At 30.0% G+C, this 25000-nt stretch overlaps 3 protein-coding genes across 10 annotated transcripts in view; 2 read left to right on the top strand and 1 right to left on the bottom strand.

Moving 5' to 3' along the window:
- Positions 1-4631: 4631 nt before the first annotated feature.
- On the bottom strand, positions 4632-9166 carry LOC127067453 (nucleobindin-2). 3 transcript variants are annotated; one of them, XM_051002364.1, is made up of 12 exons: positions 8965-9166; positions 8257-8456; positions 7721-7838; positions 7520-7627; positions 7238-7459; positions 7056-7152; positions 6899-6972; positions 6725-6827; positions 6465-6645; positions 6215-6362; positions 5714-5755; positions 4632-5412 (listed from the first exon to the last, which is right to left on the bottom strand). In XM_051002364.1, the coding sequence occupies exons 3-12, from the start codon at positions 7829-7831 to the stop codon at positions 4861-4863; spliced, it is 1638 nt and encodes a 545-aa protein (XP_050858321.1). In that variant the 5' UTR covers positions 7832-7838; positions 8257-8456; positions 8965-9166; the 3' UTR covers positions 4632-4860. The 3 variants fall into 3 exon arrangements, with proteins under 3 accessions (XP_050858321.1, XP_050858320.1, XP_050858319.1); XM_051002363.1 differs by lacking the exon at positions 8257-8456 and having other exon boundaries at positions 4632-5448; XM_051002362.1 differs by lacking the exon at positions 8965-9166 and having other exon boundaries at positions 4632-5448.
- A 136-nt stretch (positions 9167-9302) lies between these two features.
- Positions 9303-13586, top strand: LOC127067447 (uncharacterized). Of its 3 annotated transcripts, none has more exons than XM_051002350.1 (4): positions 9303-9794; positions 9882-10066; positions 11490-11648; positions 11762-13586. In XM_051002350.1, exons 2-4 carry the CDS (start codon positions 9890-9892, stop codon positions 13493-13495), a joined length of 2070 nt encoding a protein of 689 aa, XP_050858307.1. In that variant the 5' UTR covers positions 9303-9794; positions 9882-9889; the 3' UTR covers positions 13496-13586. The 3 variants fall into 3 exon arrangements, with proteins under 3 accessions (XP_050858307.1, XP_050858309.1, XP_050858308.1); XM_051002352.1 differs by lacking the exon at positions 9303-9794 and adding an exon at positions 10777-10911 and having other exon boundaries at positions 9922-10066; XM_051002351.1 differs by lacking the exon at positions 9303-9794 and adding an exon at positions 10565-10911 and having other exon boundaries at positions 9925-10066.
- A 2668-nt stretch (positions 13587-16254) lies between these two features.
- LOC127067472 (acidic leucine-rich nuclear phosphoprotein 32 family member A) overlaps positions 16255-25000 on the top strand; it is a 14093-nt gene continuing 5347 nt past the window's right edge. The window contains exons 1-3 of one of the 4 annotated variants that reach the window (XM_051002429.1): positions 22869-23179; positions 23684-23835; positions 24941-25000. The exon at positions 24941-25000 is cut by the window's right edge and continues 84 nt beyond it. In XM_051002429.1, the coding sequence (XP_050858386.1) occupies positions 23086-23179; positions 23684-23835; positions 24941-25000 (306 nt within the window). In that variant the 5' untranslated portion in view covers positions 22869-23085. Of the gene's footprint in view, positions 16905-21354; positions 21418-22868; positions 23180-23683; positions 23836-24940 lie in introns of those variants that run through there. The other 3 variants (XM_051002431.1, XM_051002432.1, XM_051002433.1) reach the window with 3 other exon arrangements.

The raw sequence follows: 25000 nt of genomic DNA, 5'->3' as shown, positions 1-25000 counted from the left end.
ATATATTTTCTTTTTATTACTGTTTTATATATTTATCACATCATATATACACACAACATATATATATATATACATATATGTGTTGTGTATTGCATATGTCGCGCATCGAAAAATGACATGATCGATTTTCGGTGCCATGATGCATGCACATTTGCATCACTAAAAAAAAAAAAGAAAGAAAAAAAATACAATCTCAGATGCACCTCGTAGATGTAAGAGATCGAAATTCTTAGAAAAGGAAAAAAAAATGTTAAAAAGAGAAAACAGTAATCTCAGAAAAATCTCGTCGTGAAAAGCAATAGAACGATATTGTTCGTGTTATTTCAAGTAAAAGAAATAATAAATAAATAAATAAATAAATAAAAGTAAGAACATTTTTTTTCTACGATTCATTTTCGATCTTCATTTAATAATATTCGATTCTTTGTAATTAATCAATTAAGCAAAAGTAAAGTTTTATGATTTCCCGAGAGAATTGTAAGTTACGTTAATCGAAAAATTATTAATTAATGGCGGGATTTTCGATATGAAATATTTCAATAAAATTTTCGTTTAATTAGCATAGAGCTGATTATCATCTTCGTTCACAAAATTATTCAGAATTTATTTTTCGTTTTTCTATCGTAAATTGTTGATTCAATTTATATAAATATATATATATATATTTTTTTTTTATCGTATTAATTTTACAATAAAAGAAATAAAGTTAGGCAAATAGTATTTGTTATACCGTTTACAAGCATTCATTGTTCGTATGATCCGTCCTTAAATTCGTTGGAAAACGGTATAACGAAATGAAGAAATTTATTAAACGCGCAGAAAATTTAAATTTCGCGCTTACTCCATGACATTTTCATTTTTTAATTCATTTCCGATCATTTGCCAATTTTTCCTATCTTTCGCACGATTTTCTTTTTTTTTCTCCTTTTTTTTTCTTTTTACTTAATACCCTTTCTAAAAAAGAAGAATTCTTTTTTTGTTTCTTTTTCTTTTTCGCTAAAAGAAAAAAAAATGTCGTCGTTGCCCACCGTCGTCGCCATTTTATCAATATATTCCTAAAAATTTTTGTTTCGAACAAATAAATTTATTCGAAATATATATATATATTTTTTGTAATAAAATAAATATCTGTAATAATTTTTATAAATATCGCACTATTATTATTATTATTATTATTATTATTATTATTATTATTATTTCTAACGATTAAAATATTACATCCTAATGACTTCACGGTCGGATCGAAAAAAAAGAAGAATTAATCGTATTTTTTTAATACTTCATATTAATTCAATTCGATTTAACTTTATTATTTTAATTTTCAATCGAGTTCCAATATACACGTACACACGCAGACACACATAACAGATATATAAAGTATATATTTTGAAAAGAGAAATGTCAACTATAATAAAAAGATAAAGGGTGATATTTAATTAATAATTGTCATGTGTATGAACGGTCTAACTCGGTTAGACGGAATATAAATTTGCAAAAGTGAAATTACATATATATATACATACACACACACACATAATATACGTGGTAAAAGCTTGCGTTTGTCTTTACACCCTCACGTTTTCTCTCTCGACAAACTTTCTTGACATTTTAAACGTAATATTAAATTTCAACGATTAGTATACCTGATTAAAGGAGACTCCTCCTCGCTGTTGGAGCCGCTGCTTGTTTTTTCTCAAAGCAAATTTACAAAAAAAGAAAAAAAAAAGAAAAAGAAAAAGAAAGAGAATAAAAGGAAAAGAGAAAGAAAAGTTGCAAACTAAATTAACACAAAATGAATAAAGGTATCACTCTTCCCGTCTTTCTATATTTTATGTTTCTAACCTTTGAAGTCTCATTTCCATTATTAGTATTTTCATTAAAATAATGGCATCCTCTTTTTATTTATTTATTTTTTTTTTTTTTAACGAATATAAAATACCTCTAAAATTCTTACGAATCCATTTTGTATTTTATTTCTTTGTTCTATCTCTTCTTTTATTTATTTATTTATTTATTTATTTATTTATTTTATCGCAGCAGGAAATGCTATTAAAAAAAGAAACGGATGAATTAATAAATAAATAAAAGTATCATTCCCCTCTCTCGATTTTACATTTGTTACCTTTGAAGTCTCATTTCAATAGTATTTTCATTGCAATAATGGCGTCAGTATATTAACAAATACAAAATAACGGGAAGATTGTTGTTTCATTTTATTTATTTATCCTTTTATTTGTTATTTTATTTATCTCATCACTCTCGATATCCACGTGCGTTATATCCGACAATAACTTTGTTATTTTTCTCTTCTATTCTTTCTTTTTTTTTTCTTCTTTCTGTCTTTCTTTCTCTTTCTACATATTTTTATCTTTATTCGTTTTTATTCATTTTATATTTTTGCAAATTATTCGTGCGAAGAGCTTGGATGATCCGTCGAGATTACAACGATAAAGAATGCAAAGGAAAAGAAATATAAATTTTATATATATATACATATATATATATATATTATATATATTTTTTTTATATAGTCAACGCTGGAAACGCATATGTGGTAATAATAAAAAATTAAAAAAATGTAAAAACATTAATAAGAAAAAAAAAATTAAATTAAAGTAGAAATAGCACGCGTGCATTTTAAAAAAGAAAAAAAAAAGTATATGTTTACCCAAGTAAAAAAGACAAGTCCGTAATGATTGAATTATTATTATTGTTATTATTATTATTATTATTATTATTATCTTTATTATTATTATTTTTTTTTTTAATAGTATTATTATTATTATTATTATTATTATTATCAAAGAAAGATCACTCTTCAAACGATTAGAATTATCAAAAACCTCTTTTGTATATTTTTTATATATGCAGTTAAATAACGATGTTATCAAATAACAGATAAATTATGCTTTAATCAATCAGTGTTGTGAAACAATCAATCAATCAATCGAAATCAAGTATAAATTAATATACTCAAATGAAATACTGTGAACCGAGTTATACATAGTAAAAGGCATGCGCTTGAATAATAATTATTATCCTTGTAAATTTTCGTAAAATAATTAATAATGAACTTTTCAATATATGTATATATATATCGAAAAAAAAAAATATGTATATATATATGTGTATGTATCCTATAATCATTTCCATCCAATTTTTTTCTTTTTTTTTTTTTTTTTTTTTTTTTTTTTTTTTTTTTTTAATTATTCTTTTTGTCGATTCTACCATAACGAAGTCAACGATAGTATCCTTTTAAAAAAAAAAATTTATCTACGTTATTATAAGGGTTGAGTCCCAAAAATTACTGAACGAGTCCCGAAAGTATCAAGTTGATTTTAAAAATTGATCAATCACTCATTTTCGAGACTTTCCGATAATTTTCTTTTTTTATCTTTCTTTTTTTTCTTTCTCTTTCAAGATTGTAAAACTAACAAAACCTAAATATACCGTCAAAATAAAAATACCTCGAAAAAGAATCTTGAAGAGCGGTCCAATTTTTTAAAATCGTCAAAAAACTTTGAAAGATGTTTCCCCCTTCCTCTCGCACCTTTTACAGTCTCTTCAAAAAAAAAAAAAAAAAAAAAAAAGAAAAGAAAAAAAGAATATTTTTGTAAAGTAACGATTCTTCGACGATTTATAAAATTCAAAGAAGAAAAGAAGAAATGGAGAAAGATTATAAAAAATATATTACAGGTACGTAATCCTTTACACGTTTGTAACCAGAAACTACGTAAAAAAAAAAAAATAAATAAATAAATAAATAAATAAAATAAAATAAGATTTTTCGTATAAAAATAAAATCGAAATACATATTGATTGTAGTCATTTCGATTGGTAATAGTCGAATATACATACAAGTGGTACGAGTCTACATATGTTGAGACATTTAAGTGATACAAGTAAATTACTCGTATGAACTCAGCCACCTAAGTAGTACAAGTAAATCATTCTTAAGGTCAAGCATTTAAGTAGTACAAACATTAATAGTCACTCGCAAATAGTCAGATATTTAAGTAGTACAAGCGAATCACTCCTACGGGTTCAGATGTTTAATTAGAACAAACAAGTCATTCTTATGAGGTCGGACGTTTAAGTAGTACAGGTCAAGCACTCTGAAAAATTAATAAAATAACGATAAGAATGTACGTAAATTATTTATTGCAAAAGATTAATAGAAAAGAAGAAGAAAAAAAAAAAAGAAAAAGAAAAAAATTGTATATCCGCTTATAAACAATTATTATTATATAATATATACATATATATATATATATATATAATAATAATAATATATTATATTATATAACTATCATTTATTTTTTTATCTGGCAATTATATCTTATATATTTGTAATTATATATTTTTTTATATGACAATTATATATTATATAATTATCAATTATTTTTTTTATATGGTAATGATTACTTCTATTATTTTATTTCAATTATTCATATAACCGACACGTTATTTTCTTTTCTTTTCTTTTTCCTTTTTTTTTTCCCACCTTTTTTGTCCATTCTTTTTTTTTTCTTTTTTTTTCTTTTTTTTTCTTTTTTTTTTCTTTTCGTTTTTTTGTTTATATACCGATAAAAGCAGCTATTGAAAGGAAATGAAAAAACATATTGTACGAGTATCGTTGTAAAATTATATAAATTTTTCTTTGCGATTATTATTAATAAAAATCAATATATGCTCTATAATAGGGTTAAACTTTTGTTATATTCGTGAAATCGTAATATGTATTCTTTTTTTTTCTTTTTTTTTTTTTTTTTGAACTGCAAAACGATCTTGAAAATCTCTAATTAATACATTCAAGTATATAGTCGAGACATCTTTTATATATATATATATATATATAGATTAGACTTTTCCAGCATTATGTATGCTATTTTGTTGAGCTTGTTGTGCGGAGTTAGTTGCCGATGGTTGACTTTGTTGTACTACAGGATTCTCTTTATTTTGTCCTGGTAACGATGGTATTTGATTTTGGATAAGTTGTTGCTGCTGCGATATTGTATTTTGAATATTTGGTTGCTGTGGAATTTGATTGACTGTATTCTGTTGTTGTTGTTGTTGCTGTTGCTGTTGTTGGATTTGCTGCGCCTGTTGTATTTGCTGATGTTGTACTGGAATCTGATTGGATTGTACCTGACCATGGAATTGTTCATTCTGAGGAATAATTTGTCCTTGATATTGCTGATGTTGCTGTTGTTGTTGTTGCTGCGGCATTTGTTGATAATGTACCTGTTGCTGCATCGGTACTTGACCCTGATAAAGTTGTTGTTGTTGTTGTTGTTGTTGCTGTTGCTGTTGCTGTTGCTGTTGCACTGGAATTTGCTGCGGGTTATACTGCTGTTGAACCGGTTGTCCTTGATACTGATATTGTTGTTGATTAGCTTGATTGTTGACAATCTGTTGTTGAACAGGTACATTTCCATGCGATGAGAACTATAAAATATCCATATACATATATATATGTATATATATGCATATATGTATGTGTACGTTGTTATACTTAATTATCTTGATAAAACGTATTCGTATATTATATTTCAAAATTTAGATAAAAGAAAATTCTTCTTGTCTCAAATTTGTTCAAATATATATCTATCAAAGTATCAACAATTTGTAATATGTTCTCGGTTAATTTTAAAAAAGTTCACTTATTTTATAAAAAATTCATTAATACATGAAGGATAATACGAAAGCTCACCTGTTGATTCTGTGGAGGAATATTATCCTGGTGCGGTTGTAGCTATTAACAATAACAAAATGTGTATGTGCAAGCTATCTTAATTATCCTAGGTACTATAAATAAATACTAGAAAAATTTTTTTATATTGTACTTCCTTGAGAAAGAGAAGGAGATTATTAGAAAAGAAAAAGAAAAAAAGAAAGATAAGGAAAGTAACAGATTTAAATTGCAAGTAAGAAAAAAGAATTTGACGTGCTAGTTGCACTTTAATATATGAAATGAAATAATGCAAGCTACAATCATAGTGATTGAAAAATCGATTATTTTCTAATTTTTATATATCATGTATGTCATTAACTGTAAAAAAAAAAAAAAGAAAACGAAATATAGATGTATAAACAAAAAAAAAAAATTATACTTTATCAAAATAAAAAAATACATCGGATATTAGTCTTTCATGCAAAAAACGATTAATTAAATTAATGATAAAAAATTTTATACCACTTATAATCCACTTACCAATCCCTTAGCAATTAATTCCTCTCGCCTACGTTTTTCAAAAGCTTCGTATTCTTCCTGAGAATAAATTTGTTGTTCATCCAATGGTTTCCAACCTGGATCATCTTGGAAATCTGGTTTCTTAGTTTTTTCCAAAAATTCTTGATAACTGTGACCGATAACATAGATTGTTTATATATATACATATACCTATTTTTATATATATATATATACATATATTATTTTATTAGTTTAAAATTTAAATAAATACCTTATGAGACCATCCTTGTTAAGATCAGCTTCATTAAATATATGCTCTCTCATTCTTTCCATTTCTTCTTCTTTTTCCAGAAGATCATCTTCGGGTATACCTTTGCCATACATTTCATCTAAATCTTTTATAAATAAAGCTTTCACTTCGTTCTGATCCCAAACCCCATTATCATCGATATCTGAAAGATATATGATCAATGATAAAAACACACATCTGTACCATTCATAAAAATTTAATTAATCAATATTTTCATTTACCATGAATATAGAAAAATTTCTTAAGATCAAAATCTTCACCACCCATGTCATCTTGCATTGTCCATACGTCTTCTAATTGTTGCTTACTACCAGGATGGTGTAACTGATGATAATAGTATTTTTTTATAACGTTGGTAATTACATTCCATATCGATATATTATTGTTTAACTTACGTGAACATTTTTGTGTTTTTTTTTCAATTCTTGCAAATGTTGAATGTATTGTTCTCTTTCTTTCTCATCCATAGCTATAATTATAAAAACGACACTTGAACGCGTATGATAACATTTTTATACGTACTAAAATAAAGAGGATAGAAAAATTTATTACCCTTTATTTTTTGTTCTTGCTCGAATTTTTTTTCCATCTCGTATTCCTTAAATTGTTCACGTCTACGTCTATCGGCTTCTGCCAAATCTTCTGTCGTCTGTGATAAATAATTCAAGTTCAAGATTTTTTTTTTTTTTTTATAATGTCATAATAACTCAAATCGATTATTTTATACAACAAACCTTGGCTATTAATTTCTTCAAATCATTGATTTCAAACGAGCGCGTATTAGTATGATCTAAATGTTCAGCTATCTTTAAATGTTTAAGATCCAAACCGTTGTTCAATTGATTCTCCTTTATTGCTAAATGTCTCAAACGTTCCAATTCTTCTCGTTTCAATTCATCCAATCTGGTTCTTATTTTATAATTCACAAATTCTAATTCATGAGCTATTTTTCCTGTCTGATATAACGTTTCAATATAAACACAATTCGTTTAAGAAAGTCATTTGAAATCACTTACGCGTATATCCTCCTCTTTAGCTTTTTCAAGTTTCGAACGAAACTGAGGGTCACTCTCCAAGGCATCCACGACTTCTTTTAAATATCTATGATATTCCATTACTGCTATCTACAAATAAACGTAAACACTTTCAATAGTATATTTTAATTTATTTTAATACATTTGAATAATTTTAATATCGCCACTTTTTATTCTTCTTACCTCATTATCTTTCTTCGTGTTTTTTTCATCAGCCTTATCTTTGGTAACTGGAGGTGCGACGATTGTTTGCACCAACAAACCGCATAAAATAAAACTAGTAGACCAATACATCTTTCCTCTTCATAAAAAAAAAAAAAGAAAGAAAGAAAAAAGAAAAAAAAATAGCATTAGAAATTAGAAATTAAAATAAATATATACAGTAAGAATATATCATATACATATTTTTTTTTTAATAAATATATATATATATGTATACAAACACATATATATACATATATACACATATGTTAATATATTAAAACAAAATTTTCGCAGCGTTTAATTATTTTATATTATTTATAATTTTGCATAAAAATCTACAAAATACATACATACATACATACATACATACATACATACATACATACATACATACATACATACATACATACATACATACATATATATATATATATATATATATATATATATTAATAATCACAATTTTCTATATCTCAATAATAAAAAACTCTTTTAACAATTATTACAGTACTTACACTATCTTGACCAAATTAGAAACTGCTCGATGTACACGTATGAGACCGATAATCTCGATAATGATAATATTTGAAATAAAGATAAGAGAGAGGAAATTCAGACTTTTTTGTTTTTCTCAAAATAAATATTACCACGGAATTGATAATATTACGCATAACAAGTGACACGTTAATGTTGACGTCAATTACTGGAATCGTGGCTATCCCCAGATAATCGTAATGAGAATAACATTGAGATAGTGAGAGAGAGATATATATATATATACAGACAGAGAGAGAAGGAGAGGGAGAGAAGGAGAAAAAAGATACAGAGGATACGAAGGATGTCAAAATAATTAATAAGAATCTCGAATGATCTGATTCCAGCGGAAAAGAAAAACAATAATAAAATTTAATTTCGAAAATCTCTTAATATCGTGCGGTTAAAAAAAAAAAAAAAAGAAGAAAAGAAAAAAGTAGATAAATAAATTAATCAAATTCGTACTCGTTTTATTGCGTATAAAAATGTATACAACTTCCATTTTCTCTCTCTCTCTCTCTCTTTTTTATAATAATACGTAAATCAAATTATAAGTTAGAAAATGAATGGAAATATTATAAAATATTACCATATGTCGGAGAATAAGAACGTGTTCGTATTTAATAATATAAAAAGAAAATAAGTACATACACACACACATACATACATACATATATATATATATATACCTTCCAACGTTTCACTTCTTGTTTTACGGTATTATCGTTATATTATTCTTTTCTTTAAAATAATCAATAATTCGAATACATCGAAACTCAATGGAAGCCCGCGTTTAGTTTTAATTTAATGACATTTTAATATATACATATATAACGCAATCGTAAAATTGAGAAACGTGAGATCTCTAAATACCAAAACGTTTTTAACAGATGAGGTTAAGTCGATGTTCTCATGTGGCGAACGATTGGCTTAGCTCTAACGTTGTGATTGGTTATCACATTTTGACCCGATCTTTTCTAATCTTATAAACAATAATAATGTTTTCTTAGTATTCGATAAGTAAAAGTAAAATATTATGATAAATAATAATACGTATTTGTATCGTTATACGTTCGAGGAAATATATTGACAATAACGATCTTATTTTCCTGCGACATCATAATTCGAATTTCCTATGGAAATTTCTGGACTTTCCCGAAGGCAAAATAAACGACGCCATTTCGTATCATGTATTTTACGAATGTGTGGTAGTAACGTATGTGTAGTGATACGAAATAAGATGGCCAGATTTTGATTTAGACTTTGCGTCCAATTAGATTTGCATTTTTTTTCGTGCATTCGTAAACCAATGTTGTGTAAAATAATTAACCTTCGAGAGAATTTAGCTCAGTATCGCTTAATGAATATCGTTAGAAAATGTATAAGTGAGCCACATTGGTATGCAACGAACATAGTCGATCACATACGTCTCATCAAACGATTTCGTGTTTTTTTTCAATCTATACGTGACAGAGGGAAATCAACATTTTGATTAATATAAAAATTATATAATTTAATGGTAAGTTATACGTATTCATTAGATTATTTCTTAATTTTCATTTTTGTCATCGTCCTTTTAAATTAATCTGGATTTTAATCATTGTAGTTATAATCATGGTTGAAAATTCCAATCATTGTGTCCTGGAATGGGCAGGTCATGCAGGATATGTAGCGGAAAGATTCAGTGGCTTATTGGCACGTCAGGCATTTGTAGACGTTACTCTTATCTGCGAGGATCAAAAACTTCGTGTTCATAAACTCGTCTTAGCTTCCAATAGTACTTATTTTGAGGTAAGGCTATATGACGATATTGTCAGAGGATATATATTTTGTAGTATTTGTTTCGTCCCATTCTTGAGTTTCATAACCTTTTTTTTTTATAAGCTTTTATAATTGTAATAAGTAATTCGTATTTCAGAAGTTTATTTATTGGTCTATTAAAAAAACATATGTTATTTTAATGATATATATTTATTAAAAAAAGAAAAGATTTAGTTATATGATAAAATTAGGTAGGGATCTTCAAAGCTTAGTACGTGTATTAATATTTATGCAGTACGAATTATTACGATCGTTATTGCGTCAATTTTTTAAAAATACATTTGTTGATGTATAAAAAATCCTGTTATCATCCATAATTTTTAAGCGACGTGCAAAAAGCATGTGTTCTATCTCTCCTTTCGTACTCTTATAAAATATTAAAAGAAATAGAGTTGTTTTTTATTAAAAGTATCATTCTGTATATACCAAACTCTTTCTGTATTTATCTAAAATTTATATGAATTTCAGTTCATTTTATTTTGAGCAAACCAGTAATGTTTCATTGCGACTGACCATGGGATTTTGCTGTAAAAGGACCAAATATATATACATACATACATACATACATATGTACTCAGTATATAACGTTCTTATGAATAATATAATTTCATAAGAGCACAGATATACTCTACTACAACGTTAGAAAATGCAGAAATATTTATGGTAGACCAATTTTACAGGGGTTGTAGAAAATTCGTATAAACTAAAGAAAGCCCTATCTATTGGAAATTTATTTTTCTTTACAAACATTTGAGGAAACTGAGTTTTGTGGGCATACTTTTCACATTTTTGAAGAACAGCTGTTCCTTTGAAAGGTATTAAGTAACTAACTTACATAAACTAGGGATAATCGAATAAATGCGTGTAAAAGTATGCGTTTTGTTAAGGGTGTGTGTGCGTGTAATATTTTTCTTTATTGATAATATCAATTAGATGTAAATATACAGCACAGTTTGCATGAAGTTATCTCTCATCATATAACATATACTTATATGTGTATATAAATATGTAAGATAAATTTCTTTTCAATTGTATAGGATAATTAAAATTATAAAACCACCATTTAGGATTACAAACAATTTTTTATCTGTATATAAAATTTGTTACAGTCAAATTATATATAGGTATTGAATGGAAATATAAAAATTAATTCTTAACCACAATTATATATATATATATATATATATATATATATATATATATGTATATATATGTATATTAAATAGTATTAAGTTAAATATAAATATTGATGCAAAAGTTGAGTCATTTCAATGACTATGCAAGAAAATATATATTCATGAATCATTTCTTTCTCTACAATCGAATCATAATTCATTTGTATAAAATAACTACAAATGATTGTTTTCTAAACATTACTTGTTTTATACTATAGGAAATACTGCAACAAGACTTGGGGCAAGAACCTATAATCTTACTTAGAGATTTAAATTTTGAAGTATTGAAGGCAATGGTGGAATTCATGTATTGCGGAGAAACAACTATATCTCATGAAAATTTACCATCTTTATTAACAGCCTCAAAAATTTTCAAGGTATGGGTTTTATTAACTAAAATTAATATAATAAATTATATATGTATATATCTTGTATATTTAATAATATCGAAAAGTACTAACTACTAATATTTTTCTTCTAACGTATTTAGGTAAAAGAATTGGCATATATAATAGACACAGTAATGGAAACTCAAAATTATAGTAGTGCTATTGAAAATGTACCTCAATTACATGAAACCGATAATGAATTAAATCATAAGAATAATAATTTTAAAATAAACGGGAAAAACGATGTAATTAGTACAAAACATAATTCTGATAATACTTTTAAACACACGTTATACGAGGATTCGTATGATATTGAAAGTAATAACTTACAACAAAGCGTTACGGATTATTTATTAATGGAAGATATTAAAGAAAAAATTCAAGATGAATCGTGTAACACATCTATATGTGACAAGTCAAAAGAAATGTTAGATAGTTATATGAAAATGAATAATGTAAAAAAAAATGATGAAATTCTAGAGAAAGTTAAAGAAGTACAACCTTTATTATACGAACAGTGCTGTGATGTTTTAGATTTAAATATACCCGAGAAATTTTCTGCAATTTCGCCGCAAACGCGTGCACAAGAAGTCAAATTGGACGTTGCACAAAATTTTGTCGATAGCACAACCGATAAGATAGGAAAATGTATCAAAGTTTATACGCATAAAAAACGTAAACCAGTGATCGATATAAAGAACGAATTAACGCATCTAAACGATCTAGTACCAAAATTATCTCCTACTAATTCTATTGATTTATCAGATACACCATCCAGTAATACCAGTATACCAGTTACACTTTTAACACCCTTAGACATGGAATGTGCCGAATATCTTTTTAGTTTAGATAATGAAAATATGCAATCGGTGGCAGAAGGTTTGATAAACGAACAACGATCGTTAATGAAATGTAAGGATATTAATGAATGCGCGTTAAATGTACATAAGAATAATGTAAATAAGAAAGATAATTTAGATCTTAAAGCCATAAATGATAAAGTACAAGAAACAGAAAAGCCAGTTCTTAGAAGAAGTGTCAGATTAAATCAACAGGAGAGCGAAGATATAACTAATAACGGTATATCTATACAACAATCCGCAATAGCCGAAAAACTCCTTGAAAAAACTAATTTTCCTAACAAGATAGAATCCTTTGCTAAAGGAAAACGTAGAATAAAAGAAAATAATCGAAAGGATCAGAACGTTATAAATATTGCACGGTGCAATAGAAAGTGTTTCAATAATCTACGTACACAAAAAAGTGCTTCTAAAACTATAGTCAAAAAGAATATCAATAAATCCGATCAAAAATCTAAAACGAATAATCGATTAAAGTGTGAAATGTCAACGGATGATATAGACACGTTGAAAATTTCTATGAGATCATCTCCTCTTCGACAAAACACAGTAGGATATATAAGTCGGGCTTTATGGGGTGATATGTCGGATATTATCGAACGTAATAATGATATTATGGATTTAGCGGATTATAGTCCGGATGGTGAAATCCCATTTGCAGTTGGCTTGTTACCTTTACGTACTGCATTGGAAAAGATGCAAGCAATGACAGATTATCAACCACGTAAAACACGTTCGTCTGTTGCACCAATGAAACAAGAAATAAATCATCTTAAACGAAAAAATTCTTCTTTGGATTCTACCGTCTTAGCTAAAAAGCAAAATATAGGAAGTATTGTTCAAGATAATAAAACTAATACAGTTTGCCATATTCAAATAAGAGCAGCACCTTCACATTATATTAAAAATCGTAAGAAATTTCTTACCGAACATGTTACTACTTTGGGATCAGCAACTATTGTAAATAGACAATGACAAACATTAATCTCGATTTTTAGTCAAATGTAAAAAGTCAATCTTTTTTATACCATGTATAAACATAATCATTATGAGACGATCTACAAAATCGAAGATTTTATATATGTAATTTGTGTTTCTTCTTATGCTTCTTTTTTTTAATTTTTTTTTATTTCCTTTTTTTTTTTAATTTCATTTCTTTTCTTTTTTCTTTTTCTTAATTTTTCTGCCCCTTGATTTTACTGATACATTCACCAGTACTTACAAATATATAAAAAAAAATATACATTGAATAACTTTCAATTGTAAATAATGAATATATGCAAATTTTCTACTTTCTTCATTGTCAAGCATAAACTACGATCACCAAGTGTTTCATTAAGTAATATAATTAATATTGTATAATTTAATGATATATGTATAAGCATAATGATATATATTTGTACATAATTTTCTTTTGTATATACTTCATTACATTATTGTTCAAATTTTCTAAAAGATCTTATTACATAGCATTGTAAATAATGTTCATTCGAAGCTAACGAATTAGAAGATACCGTCTAATGTACTAATATAGAATAATTACTAGTTAATAGCAAATTATATAATAATTCTTTATACTCCATTTTATCGTTGTAATTTCATTATTGAAAAAAAAAAAAAAAGATAACATAGAATAACGATAAAAAAGAAAAGAAAAAAGAAGATCCAATTCCTGCTATATCAAATGTAAAATTGAATCTTCTTTTTTAATCGATACTTCGATGTTACATAAAATATTTTATTTTCTTTTTTCTTTCTTTCTTTCTTTCTTTCTTTCTTTTTCTTTTTTTCTTTTTTTTTTTAAGAATTAAACAATTTCACATATAAAGTGAAATTTATTTTAGTTCTAACCTACTATGAAATTTCAGTATTTTAGAAGTTAAATCTATATAAAGTTGACGGATTGTTTTCTTTATCTTTTTTTTAAATAATATAAAAATATGCAATAAATTTGCAAACACATACACACACGTACATACATACATACATATATATATTTTTCCACAACAAAAAAGTTTCTATTTATTTATTCATGATAATGATCCAAACCTTCGAATTTTGTTAGAATAATCTGTCGAATTATCGATCATTACAACTTAAAATTCTAAGTCTTGTAAAGTCGTACGATAATGCACTTGATATAGCAATCCGACAAAGTATAGAATCTATTTTTACAATTAATCAAATACGTTCCAATAAGTCAATTAACGATACTGTTTCAATGTTCTATTCAAACAAACATTTCACTTTGGTAAATACGAGCAATTCAATAAGATCATTTCTTAGATATCATTCTATATCTTATTATATATAACGTAGTACATATACATATTATATCGACAAGATGAATACTTACAAATGTTGAACGCCCTTTTCGTTATACTAATCCGTTTGAGAGAATATATAAATATGTTAGGAGTTAGGTTAGAAACTTTGACGTTTAATCGACGATGACAAATTTTGTTCTGGGATAAAAGAAAAAAAAAAAAGAAAAGAAAAGTAAAACGTAAACGAACAATGATTACTGTCGAAATGACAATTACATAAAACAATCGAATAATTCTTACATTTCGAATGCCTTGGATTAATTTGAAAATCGAAAGAAAAAGAAGAAAAAAATACAAGATGGCTACTGACTATCGTTTGTTTCTTCGTTGTTTATTCGGATGTTTTATATTCGAAATTTTTGGTCTTATGTAAAATTAGGAAAGAGATGTGTTAGGTTATAAAATGTATTGGACGGGTAATAAGTAAGTAAATATTTCGTATTTAACGGCAAAGAAAGAAGAAGGTAACGACGAAGCCGACGCAGTAGAGTCACCGGTGGAATCAATGAACGCATATTGATCTCTCAACCCATTATGGGGGAATCAACTACGCGTACACAGGGACGTACATTTAAAGCAAAAAGAAAAGGAGCATATACTACAACTGCGACATATTTTATTTATGTTTAATTTTATTTAACCTTTTTTTTTTTTTTTTTTTTTTTTTTTTTAAAAAAATAATTTCCGATCGAAACGAGTTCTTTAAAAGTTTTTATATACGTATATATATATATATATGTGTGTGTGTTATAATATATACATATATAGAGAAAAAACTTATAAAAGAAAAAAACAAAATATTTACGAGACAAAAATTATAGTGATATAGTGATAGACTGGACTGGATTGGAACGACGATACCATTGGTCGAAAGTTCATCAAAACGAAATTCGATTCGATTCATTAATAATCAAGAAAAGATACTTGTATAAGAGAAAAATAAAAAAAAAAAAAATGCGAAAATACTTGAACGGAAGAAAAAAAAGAAAAAGAAAAAGGAAGAAAGAAATTATAGTCACCGTGAATACGTTGAGGACTGAGTCGCTTCGATAAATCTTCGAAAGTATAAAAAAAAAAAGAAAGAAAGAAAGAAAAGTGAAAAAGAAAAAAAAAAGTGAAATAACGAAATTCGATCGAAAGGGAGAAGATTCGAAAGAATGGCGCCTTTGGAGAAAAGGGATATCCTCTTTCTCTCTCGAGAGAGTGAGAAAGACTGAGAGAGAGAGGAAGAGGAAGAGGAAAGTCGTTGTCGGTAAAAAAGTTCTGAAACTTGCCGATAGGCGTCGGTTCGATCGTCGATGAACGGAGTCATGTGATTGGTGGTTTTGAAAGTAGTTCCAAACCATGTGTGTTTCGTTTCGCACCTTGCACGGGGGCACCGGTATATTCCTACGTACCAACACAAGCACAAAAAGATAGAGAGAGAGAGAGAGAGAGAAAATATGAGACAGATTGTCGGGACGAAAAGAGAAAGAGAGAGAGAGAAGAAAAGTGAAGAAAAGAGAAGAAAAGAGAAGAGAAGAGAAGAGAGACGAGGATAGGTCGAACGATGAAGAAGAAGAGAGGGTGAGAAGGAGAGAAATATATAGATATAGAGATAGAGAGTGTTAGTGAGTGAGTAAGTGAGTAAATGAGTGAGTGAGTGAGTGAGTGAGTGAGTGAGTAAGTAAGTGAGTGAGTGAGTGAGTGAGTGAGTGAGCGAGCGAGCGAGCGAGCGAGCGAGCGAGCGAGCGAGCGAGCAAGCAAGCGAGCAAGCGAGCGAAGAGAAGAGAACAGAAGAGAAGTATAGGGGCCTAGGGCACAGAATCGAACCGCCGTTGGGTTGGCTCCACGGTAACGCTGGTGGCTCTGTCCGACTGGTGGTGACCGACCGTGGTCGTCCGTCCGTCATATTCCCGGTTTGAAAGCAAGGTTGCGGGTAGAGTTGTTGCGACGCAGGAGAGAAGGTGCAGTGATCTGGTGTGTTTAAGAAGAGTTTAAGGAAAAATTTCAAGAGATCACTACCGGTCATGGAAAAGCGGATATCTCTCGAGCAACGGGGCAGGAAACCCGCCGACGTAAGCCGAATTTAACAAAAAAAATAAAATAAAAAAAAAAAGGAAAAAGAAAAGAAAAGAAAAGAAATATATATATATACACACACACATATATATATATATATAAATACGTACATACAGATTTATTTTATTGCGCGTACCGTACCGTACCGTACCGTTGCGTTGCGTTGCTGCGTTGCCTTTGCATTGCTTTTGCTTTTGCTCTTGCTTCCGTTCTTTTTTCTTTTCTTTTCTTTTCTTTCCTTTTTTCGTTTTATACATCATACGTACATCATACATCCGTATATACATACATACATACATACATACATACATAGATACATACATATATATATATTTACGAAATGTGTAACGTAAGTGTGTTATAAAGAGAAAGAGAGAGAGGGAGATAGAAACATGGTCTTGTCCGAGCAAACTAAGTGTTTCACGACGACGATGTTGATAATGGTGGTGATGGTGAAACGAGGATGATACGTAGGTATACTTTTTCGAGGAGAAATTTACATGAAAGAGAAAGATATAGAGATAGATACGATTATCTTCTCATCTTCGTCCTCTTCGTCTTCATCATAGTCGTGTGTAGTGATATCGCAATGGTCGTCTTCGTCGTCGTCGTCGTCGTCATCGTAGTCGTCGTCGTGTCGTCGTCGTCGTCGTCGTAATCGTAGCCGTAGCCGTAGCTGTAGCCGTAGCCGTAGCCGTAGCCGTCATTATCGAGAAGCAACGAGCGCGGTCTATTTCTCTTACTCTCTCTCTCTCTATATATATATATATATATATCTATCTCTATCTATCTATCTATCTATCTATCTATCTATCTATCTATCTATCTATCTATCTATCTCTTTCTCTCTCTTTCTCGACTTTAACTTTCGAGAATGCAAAGCAGAGCATAGTGTTTTCTCGTGACTTCGCCGCTTCTCTGACCGCGTGGCTTCACGAACGGTCTCGTAGAGCGAACGCCGACAAAGCGTCTCCTCGTTAACCGACATGGGATAACTCTTTCTTTCTCTCTCTCTATTTTTTCTCGATCTTTTTCTTTCCATCTGTATAATCCCTTTTCTCTTTCTTTCTTTTTCTTTCATTTTCTTTCTTTCGTTCTTTCCTTTTTACTATTTTCTCTCTCACTCTCTTTCTTTCTATCCATCTCTCTTTCTCAATCTCTATCTCTCTCTCTCTCTCTCTCTCTCTCTCGCTCTCCCCCCCTTCTCTCTCTCTTTTCACTCTGCCAACGGGACGCGAGAACGACGAGCATGGCGTGCCGCTTCCCTCTCGAACGAACGACTATGTTTTTCGATATATTCTTACTTCTTTCTCTCTCTTTTTTTTTTCTTTTTCTTTCTTTCTTTCTTTCTTTCTCTTATTTATTGATATATAATCTTGTCTATCACTTTCTTTACTTACTACGTATGTCTCTCTCTCTCTCTCTCTCTCTCTCTCTCTCTCTCTCTTTCTCTCTCTCTCTCTAGTTCTTTTTTATTTACGCATTCTTTCTTTCTTTTATTTATTTATTTATTTATCTATCCATCTATTTACTTATTTATTCATTCGTTCGTTCGTTCATTCATTCATTCGTTTGTTCGTTTATTTATTCATTTATTTTCTTTGCTCATTTTACATTTACATTTACGTTTACTTCGTTTATTTTCTTCTTTTTTCTTTTCTTCCTAGTTCAAGCTGCCTTCTTCCTGTTCCTCTATCTTTTTAATTTTGCTTTATTATTATTATTTTTTTAATTTTTTATGTACTTATTTCATTTATTTATTATTTATTTTTTTTTCTCTTTTTTAATACGATCGAAGGAGAACATCGGGCAAAATCTCGAAAGTACACATGTAAAACGTTGGAGGAAATATTCTTAACGCATATTACATCTATGCATTTATATTGTGTATGTGTGTATGTGTTCGTTCGAATTTGTTCGGCAACGGTAAAGCGTTATGTACTAGTAATTTGGTAGAATATCGTCGCTTACAACGCGATCGGCCATTTGCGCGAGAAAAATCGGCGTTAGAGAGAGAGTGGTCGTTGATTGGTCGATCGAGTCCAGCCGAACGTACACCTTCGGCCAATCGCCAGCTTACGTTTTCCCGAACTTTTCCAGAGTAACGACTGATGTATTTATATTCGATTGTATTTCATTTTAATTTTCTTTGTGTTTCTCTCTCTTTCTCCCTCCCTTCCTCCCTCCCTTCCTCCCTCCCTCCCTCCTCTCTTTCTTTCCCTCTGTATCTCTTTTCAATTATTCGTAATGATTGAATGCAAGAATAATGAGATTTTCTTATGAATAATATTTCTTAAGGTTAGGGAAGAACATTTGCGTCGCAACGTCGTTTATATTTCTATTTCCACGTCTATCTCTTTTCTTCTACATTGTGTTGTGTACACACATGTACACATGTAGACAGAGAGAGAAAGAGAAAGAGAGAGAGAGATCGTATGTATATGACGCGTGGAAAGTAAAATGTGTTTAATCGATGGATGGACACGCCGGCGCTCGTAGTAATGGCTGATTTTTCTTTTTTCTTCTTCGTTTTTTGTACAATATATATATATACACACACACATATATTTATTTCTCTCATTTTCCATACGTTATTTGTATATCTTTTTCTGTAAAACATTTGTGAATAGTATTAAGAAACGATTTGTAAAACTATCTCTCTCTCTCTCTCTCTCTCTCTTTCTCTCTCTTTCTCTTTCTCTCTCTGTCTTTTTCTCTTTCTCTCTTTCGTAGGCTCGTGCCGTGATAAGTCGTTCGCGTGCGCCGCGTCGCTTTTCCGAACGGCGGATTATCGAAGAAACGAATCTTCGAAAATGCGTTGGGAATTTACTACGTCGTAGATAAGAGAATGAACTATATCTTTTCTCTCTCTCTCTCTCTCTCTCTCTCTCTCTCTCTCTCTCTCTCTCTCTCTCTCTTTTTTTATACTTTTCTCTCTCTCTCTCTCTCTCTCTCTCTCTCTCTCTCTCTCTCTCTCTCTCTCTCTCTCTCTTACTCACACACAAACTATTTCTTTTTATTTCTCTTATCTCGAATCTTAAAGAATTTTCTCTTTCCTCCCTCCCCTCTCACTCTCTCACTCTTTATTTTTATTTTCTTTATAGTTTCAAAAATTTCCACCAGAGTGCATTATCGTGTCTATCTTCAATTTTCGTTTGTTGACCCTAAACGGTTTGTAGGACCACCGCGATTGTCGTAATACTTCCTCGAATTCCTCAAGAGAAGAACGTGACGCTTGGCACGCGACTCTCGTTGAACGATATACATATATTTCTTTTTAGAAAGACAGAGAGAGAGAGAGAAAAAAAAAATAGAGAGAGAGAGAGAGACAAGAAAATGCGGAAGTTTAATCTATCGACAGAAAGTAGGCAATCGAGAATTTTTTACTCTTCGTTTCGAATAGATTAAGAGGAGAAGACCATTAATACCATACAACACATATACACACGTACACGCTCACAGTATGTACATGCCTGATACGTAATACTACGCCGCAATATATCAATATATTTGCACATATATACATATATCTATATATACACAGTAGCTCAAGTTAATGAATCAAAAATGTATTTTGTAGTTCCATATATTTCTCTAAATATTTATTTTTAATTTAAAAAAAAAAAAAAAAGGAAGAGAAAGAAAAAATTTCACAAAAAGCATGTTGACCGTTCTCTCGTTTGGTAGGATTTATTATTATCATCATCATCATCATCATCATTATTATTATTATTATTATTATTATTATTATTATTATTATTATTATTATTATTATTATTATTTATAAATGCGTCGAGATAAATATTTATAAGAATTTTGTCGATACATTTTATAACAATGTAATATTATATTCGTGCAATGTGTATGTAAAAAACACACACAAGGTTTATATTTTATTTATATTTCATTGACAATGGTGATTAAAAAAATATGCTGTTCGAATTATTTTAAACTACGTGTTATATGTTACGGTTAGAATGTTACGATTTACTCTACATGTGTAATACGTACGTGCTTGCATATGTATATGTATATGTATATGTATATGTATATGTATATATATATGTATACTATGGAAGACAAAATGGAATACGTAACACACAGCCCTTCTTTTCGAACCGGCTAACCATAACAGCGTCCGCCGCTCCTGCGAACCAACCATCGTCGCTTACGACGGACATAAGACGACATTGCACTCTATCTCTATATCTCTCTCTATATCTCTCTCTATCTCTCTCCCCATTTCTCTCTCTCTCTCTCTCTCTCTCTCTCTCTCTCTCTATAGATATATATATATGTATCTATTTATCTCTTTTCGAGGGATGACGTCTCTACTTCTTAGGACTCGATTATTTCTCTCTCACTCTCTCATTCTCTCTCTCTCTCTCTCTCTCTCTTTCTCTCTCTCTCTTTCTCTCTCTTTCTTTCTCTACGATAAGGCGATAGAGTCCAGTTGACAAAATGGTGTCTCTTTTTGAGGTTATGTACCGACACAACATATGCGACCACGTAAAACATTTCTTTACTTCAATTTGTGATAATAATAATAATAATAATAATAATAATAATAATAATAATAATAGTAATAATAATAGTAATAATAATAATAATAATTTTACAGAACGTAATATAGGAATACGTCATGTGTAAATGTGTATATATGTATGTACGTATATGATATGAATATTTATATGCTATGACATACGTGTGTGTTTATGTACGTGTGTATCAATAGAGGAAAAAAAAAGAGAAAGAAGAAATATATGTTCGGAGTCGATAGTATATAGGAAAGAGACGAACCTTGAGCTTACGACGATCATGATCACATCGTGCCTAACATTTCACGTTGTTCATTATGTTACGATTTCGAAAACTTTCAACTTTCTGTAGGAAGAACATTTATCTTATTGATTTACATATGTATTCAACTTTTCGATTCTTCTTGTTTTCTTCATTATAGATAAATCGTAAAACGTAATACGTAATACATTTAATAAGTATGTATGTATATACATAGTATTATGTAGCCTGAATTGTGTGTGTGTGCGGCTCGAAGGGCATGTATACTTTTTTCGCTTTTAATCTCTGTATGTATATATATATATGTATATAAATCGATACCACACAATCAATAGGATTAGAATGTAAAAAGAAAAAGGAATCAAAAAGTAGGAGCTTTCTTTTCTTTTTTTATCTTTTTGTCTTTATATATATATATATATATATATATATATATATATATCAGGCTTGCCACCTTAACGTAATTTATTACAATAAAAAAAAGGAATAGGCAATTTATAAGAGAGATAGGAAAGAGAGAAGTTCTTTTTTTTCGTCTTTAAATAAGAAATGCGTTTAATTGCATTTTTTTCTTCTTTTTTTTTATGTACGTACGTGTTGCCCCGTGTGCGCTCGCGTGGTATTATATAAATCAATTATATCGAGAGCGGCAAAAGAGAGAGAGAGAGAGAGAGAGAGAGAGAGAGAGAGAGAGAGAGAGAGAGAGAGGGTAGCCGACACACATACACATATACTAACGCCGGTGAAAAAGTGCACACGAGTCGCGAACGAACAAACTAGAAGCGGGTGGGCGCGCGCGCGCGCGTACACGCATACACCACACACGCGTCGCGCATATACATGGCCGACTAAACACACACACACACATATACGAGAGTGAACGCGACCAATTCACGGTCGCCATTGTTGTTGCGTCGTCCGCGTCGCGTCACACCGTAGTCTTCGTCTCGTACGGTGTTCTCTTTCAGACTGATTCCTTAACGTTACAGTCATGAAATTATATTCTATCGAGAGAAAAAAGAAAAGAAAAGAAAAAAGAAAAAGAAATGAGGAAGAATGAACTTTCTTTTATTTTATTCTTACGTACATATATATGTTTGAAAAGTCATAGAGTAGTAATATGTATGTTGGATATGAAGAGCGAGAGAGAAAGAGAGAAAGAGAGAGAGAGAGAGAGAGAGAGAGAGAGAGAGAGAGAAAGAGAAAGAGAGAAAGAGAGGGAGAGAGGTAGAAAAAAAGAAATTCGGAGTTATCGGTGTGTTGTTCACCGCATGACGATGGCCTTGCGTCGTGTCGACATGTCGTGTCGTCGTCGTCGTCTTCTTCTTCTTCTTCGTCGGTTGTGTTGTGTGTTACGTGTCAACGATCGCCGCTCGCATGGCGGCCGCCATCTTGGACGAGTCCATTCGGCCGCCATGGTTGTGTGACGATGATAATCGACGATCGACGCGCTCGAATTGCATCTACTTATGTATATACATACTTCATACAACATACATACATGCATGCATATGTACATACATATATATACATGTATATATTGTACATACATATGACTTACATTTTCTTTTCTTTCTCTTTTTTTTTCTTTTCTTTTCTTTTTTTTTTTTTTTACTTTTTGTTCAATTTTTCTTTTGGGAAAAAGAAACTGGGAGTGAGTTGGACAAAGGTCCCTCTCGTATTTATTTATGTCGATCATGTTAAACGTGAAAATACATGGATAGATAAGTAGATAAATAAATAGATAGATAGATATGTACATACTTAAAAGTATACAGATATATTTTGTTTTGGCATATCGATGAGAGAGAGAGGGAGAAAGAGAGACTAAGAGAGAGACAGACAGAGGTAGAGAGACGTATGGAACGCAACGTTAGGTTTTTCTTTTCGAAATGTCTCTGATCTTGTCCTGTCATGCGTTTCAAAGACGCGCGCGCGTGGGCGTTTGCTGTTACGCACGTTCCTTGTGACGTAGATGCTACTGCTGCTTCTGATGATGTTGATATTGATGATGATAATGATGATGATGATGATGATGATGATGATGATGATAATGATGATGATGATGACGACGTAAATGGCCGTTCGAAAACTCTTTTTACGCCATGTGGTTCACCTACTTTTCTAGTAAAATACTTGATCAATTTTTCGTTTTTTATATATATACATATTTTCTCATTATCATTAATTCTTTAAGAAAGAAAAAAAAAAAGAACCAATTATCACATTTATTTCGATATTCGTAATAGTGCAGGAAGTTCGATAAAGTTTTGTAAATAAAACTTCATTTGACTAGTCCGCGATCAGTCCAGCGTCATTATAAATTTTTAGCGGGAATTTTGAAAAAATTTAACGTTATAAGAGTCGTCGTTCGTGATCGTGATTTTTTTAATTATATTTTTCTCGAGTTTTTCTTTTTCCCTTTTTTTTTTTTTTTAACAATTTTTACATACTAATCTAGATAATTTATATCGTATATAATAAAGTTGAGTATAAAAAAGAGCTCTACCCTTTTTTTTTGGTGCAAATGACACCGAGCACGCAGATTCGTTAGCGTCGCGTGCCGGCTGTTCCTCATGCCGGTAAATAAGACGACGATGACGCATTGTGCATTCTCTGCGGTTTGCTTTCTTTCCCTCCATATTACATCTCATTCGATCCCCTCTCGCATCCCTTTTTTTTCTTTCCGTCTCTCACACATACACCCCCATTTTTACACTCCTCTTACACCTCCATTGCCTACTCCTTTTCCGTTACGTTCGTCGTTCTCTTTCTCCACCCTCTCCTCCTCTGTCTCTCTCTCTCTCTCTCTTTCTCTTTCTCTTACTCTTTCTCTCTCTCTCTCTCTCTCTCTTTCTCCGATCAATAAAATAGCCCATCTTCTCTCCCGCGAAAGCTTATCGGTCGTTCGAATGTCAACGACGAAAACTTCTTTTTTCTTTTCGGCCTCTTTCTCCTTTCTTTTCTTTTTTTCTCATAATCGATTCATATGATAATGATCTAATACGTGAATCGTTTGAAAAATATTGAAATGATTATGAAATTGAGAGATAAAATATGTATTAGAGTCAGTATTTAATGATTGTCTTATTAAGGATCTCTCAGAGTTTTGAAATGAATTTTGAAATCTAAAATCTCGTTATGTCTTTTAGAAATATGCTTATGTATATTATTGTGATATTGTTATTTCTTGATTTCAGTTGTAACGTAGAAAATGTTTTCTATCTTTCAGATTAAAGAATTGGTTCTTGATAATTGTCGGAGTACAAATATCGATGGTCTGACGGATGAA

The sequence above is a fragment of the Vespula vulgaris genome, chromosome 11 (genome assembly GCF_905475345.1).
Source record: "Vespula vulgaris chromosome 11, iyVesVulg1.1, whole genome shotgun sequence".
Taxonomy (NCBI): Eukaryota; Metazoa; Arthropoda; class Insecta; order Hymenoptera; family Vespidae; genus Vespula; species Vespula vulgaris.
Note: the sequence above shows the minus strand (reverse complement) of the source record. Positions and strands in the feature narration are given on the sequence as shown.

What these genes read in the sequence shown, in the direction of transcription:
- LOC127067453 (XM_051002363.1), bottom strand. Translation starts at nt 7,831, where the DNA reads ATGTATTGGTCTACTAGTTTTATTTTATGCGGTTTGTTGGTGCAAACA. An exon ending in AACAAGGATGGTCTCATAAG is followed by an intron (nt 6,363 to 6,464) that starts GTATTTATTTAA and finishes TATCGGTCACAG; the next exon opens with TTATCAAGAATTTTTGGAAA. An exon ending in AATTAATTGCTAAGGGATTG is followed by an intron (nt 5,756 to 6,214) that starts GTAAGTGGATTA and finishes TATTGTTAATAG; the next exon opens with CTACAACCGCACCAGGATAA.
- LOC127067447 (XM_051002350.1), top strand. Translation starts at nt 9,890, where the DNA reads ATGGTTGAAAATTCCAATCATTGTGTCCTGGAATGGGCAGGTCATGCA. An exon ending in CCAATAGTACTTATTTTGAG is followed by an intron (nt 10,067 to 11,489) that starts GTAAGGCTATAT and finishes TTTATACTATAG; the next exon opens with GAAATACTGCAACAAGACTT. An exon ending in CAGCCTCAAAAATTTTCAAG is followed by an intron (nt 11,649 to 11,761) that starts GTATGGGTTTTA and finishes TAACGTATTTAG; the next exon opens with GTAAAAGAATTGGCATATAT.